General features: G+C 32.3%; 1 protein-coding gene across 1 annotated transcript; it reads right to left on the bottom strand.

Moving 5' to 3' along the window:
• Window positions 1-231: 231 nt before the first annotated feature.
• LOC131633386 (CDGSH iron-sulfur domain-containing protein NEET-like) lies at window positions 232-1,761 on the bottom strand. Its single transcript, XM_058904098.1, has 2 exons — window positions 1,396-1,761; window positions 232-447 (listed from the first exon to the last, which is right to left on the bottom strand). The coding sequence occupies exons 1-2, from the start codon at window positions 1,647-1,649 to the stop codon at window positions 348-350; spliced, it is 354 nt and encodes a 117-aa protein (XP_058760081.1). The 5' UTR covers window positions 1,650-1,761; the 3' UTR covers window positions 232-347.
• Between the last annotated feature and the right edge of the window lie 1,255 nt (window positions 1,762-3,016).

Raw genomic sequence — 3,016 nt, 5'->3', positions numbered from 1 at the left:
TTTAAATGAATCATTGTGCATTTATCTTGTTTAAAGTCTTCATATAGGTCAAAAATAACTAAAATATGAATTTGGGACCAATAGTTAATTTAGCCTCTGTTTGGAAACTAGGTGGATTGCCGCAACCGCACGATCCAAGCCATTCCTACCGTGGTTTACAGAAGCAAGTATATGTAGCTTTTAGAAAACGTAGGTTGCTACCATGATTTAATTAAAAACCCAAACATAGGCTTAAAGAAATATAGGCCACATTTTATTTCTAAACATTGAAATAGTATTAAAGTCTGATACATAAACAACCTCTGAAAATTTAACTTCTCTGATAGCAAAAGTAAAAATCCTTAATTTTATTTTTTCAAAAGAAGAGGCCCAACATTATCTCCAGTGGCTTTGTTGTGCTTTACATGGCTTCCATCACATAAAGGAAAAGTTCCTGATCTCCAACATCTGCAACAAAGCACCCCAAAAAAAAGACAAAAAGATTAAGATATTTTGTAATTTAAACATGAAAAACTTTCCATTTGATAAAACACTTAGAAGCTTTACTTTTCAAACTACAAAATTCAAGAAGGTTGAAAAAGGCACAAATGTTGTCTTATATGCAAGATCATCTTTGAGCGTGGGTAAAACGATCCGTTCAAGGACTAAAATTTATCATAATTAAATATAGCTTCATAACAGATTTGCTACGATTAATCCGTAACTAAATAGAGCCATATTTGTTTTACTATAGTTTAACTGTGACTAACTAACAAAAACAGAACTTTTAAAAACTTAAAGACGGTCTAACTTATATGTGTTAGACTTTGTTTAGATTGATGGAATCAAATAAAGCGGGGTGGTATGAAATAAAATGGAGTGATATTTCATTGTTTGGATCATTTAAAATCGGATGGAGCGAAATGAAATGATATGGATTTGATTTCATTCCATCACTTTCTAGTATATTTCTTCCCCTCTGATTTTGGACGGAAGAAATCTTTTGCCTTATTCAGTCCTAAAATTTCCAAAACATACAATAGAATATTCATTTTGTTCAGCTACATTCCACTTTGCTGTTTTCATTCCATTCATTTAATGATATATCCAAACATAGGCTAATGAATTATTGCTAACGTCCATAACTTCAAAACATGAAAAGCAAGTTTCTTGAGTAATCAAATAACAATAACATTCAGAAACTACCCTTTACAAATATTCATCTAATTTTGATTAAACATGTTTAGTCTTCTAAATTTTGGTATCCAAATCTAGATCCCAAATCAAACCCTAAATCCCAAATTTCAACCAATAAACTGTTAATTTCACAACCAACATACTAACAATCACACAAATCAAGGGTCACAATGATACAATTAACCAGAAACAAAATCTTAAAAAAAACTGAACCTTTACCTGCAATAAGGAGTAACAGGCTTAGAGAGATCATTAAGCACAACAGAATCAACAACCTTTTCTTCATTCTTCCTCACATCTGGATTTATACTACTCACACCCCCTGCTTCCGCTTTCACAACCACCATACTCCTAACTCTCCTACCAAAGGAACATGTGTTGTTGAAATTGGTGCCTAAGAATCCATTTTTTGTCTCACCAAAACGTGGCTTTTGGCAAAACACTACACCAGCTTGACTTAGAACAGATTCCATTGAATAGGGTGTAGATTTCTGTTTGTGTTCAAAAGTTGTTGGGTTTGGAATGGGTTGGTGGTGGATGAGATAACAAAAGAGAAGTGAAGTGTTAGTTACACGTGTTGATGGACTTGTGGATAGCACACTCCACTTTCAATGGTCACGATATTAACATGTCATTACTCTCATTAGATATAAAAAGAAGAAAGAAGAACACGGTAAAGTTGAATTGAATGATAGTACCTATGTTTTTTTTTTAATCAACTAGAAATCCAATAAAATAAAAAACAGCAATACAAAATATTAAGGGGATATAGAGCCCAGTGTTTTAAAACTCGGATCGGACCGGTCGGTCCGATCGGTTCAACCGCAAACTAGTAGCCAAGGCGGTTCGGTTATGTTATTGAACCAAATATGCAGTTAATCCGGTATGACATCATCAAATCGGACAAACCAATGATCAGTTTTGCAAGATAATTAAATAACTTTGAAATTAAAGTAGTAATTGACACCGGACTACATAAAATTTGATGTCAAAGTTAGCAAATTCATTATAATTACTATAACTTAAAGTTGATTTATTTAAAATAAATAAATAAATAAATAAATATAATTTAAATTAAATAATTAAATATTATATACATGATTTTTAAATATTAAATTGTATTATATGTTTTAATAAATACCAGGTTAATAGTCATGTGGTTTGACCAATGACCCATTAACCCAGTATCATGATCGAGTCGATCACCGGTCCGTATTTTAAAACATTGATAGAGCCTAAGAGCATCTCCAATGGTGATATCTTTCTTTGAGTTCTCTAAGCTGGACATTAATATAATAATTAAATATTGAAACAATTTGCAGTAGAGTTGCATTGCAATGCAACTAGTAAAAATTTGTGGTACCCAATCAAATTAATTTATGAGGTAAAATTGTGGGACCCATTAGAGTTACACCAATAAAATAAAAATTAAATAAATTATTTTGAGATGATATGGCTGGTGTGACCCGTAAAGAACTTAAAAATGAGTTGCACCATTGGAGATGGTCTAACCAAATATTAAGGTAAATAAGAATTAGAGACATACATCCATATATCACATGTACAATCTAGCGAATCACTTTCGGCGTGAAACCAAATTGAAAAAAAAATGATATATGAATAGACAATCACTAAACTCAGATTTTGAAAATGGAGAATGAAATCGACCGTCAACACGATAACGACTTCATTAACCAACAACTTACTCACAAATAGCGGTAAGTAATAACGGTCATTTCTGACCACATAGTTCGAAATTAATCACAGTCGACTGAAACGGAAAATAAGACCGTAGGGGTGATAAACTCGAACCGGAGCTAGAATCCACACACCACAACAA

Source organism: Vicia villosa, unplaced genomic scaffold, assembly GCF_029867415.1.
Source record: "Vicia villosa cultivar HV-30 ecotype Madison, WI unplaced genomic scaffold, Vvil1.0 ctg.001122F_1_1, whole genome shotgun sequence".
NCBI classification, from domain to species: Eukaryota; Viridiplantae; Streptophyta; class Magnoliopsida; order Fabales; family Fabaceae; genus Vicia; species Vicia villosa.
This window is presented reverse-complemented; position numbering and strand designations above follow the sequence as displayed.

What these genes read in the sequence shown, in the direction of transcription:
- LOC131633386 (XM_058904098.1), bottom strand. Translation starts at nt 1,649, where the DNA reads ATGGAATCTGTTCTAAGTCAAGCTGGTGTAGTGTTTTGCCAAAAGCCA. An exon ending in CCTGTTACTCCTTATTGCAG is followed by an intron (nt 448 to 1,395) that starts GTAAAGGTTCAG and finishes GCTTTGTTGCAG; the next exon opens with ATGTTGGAGATCAGGAACTT.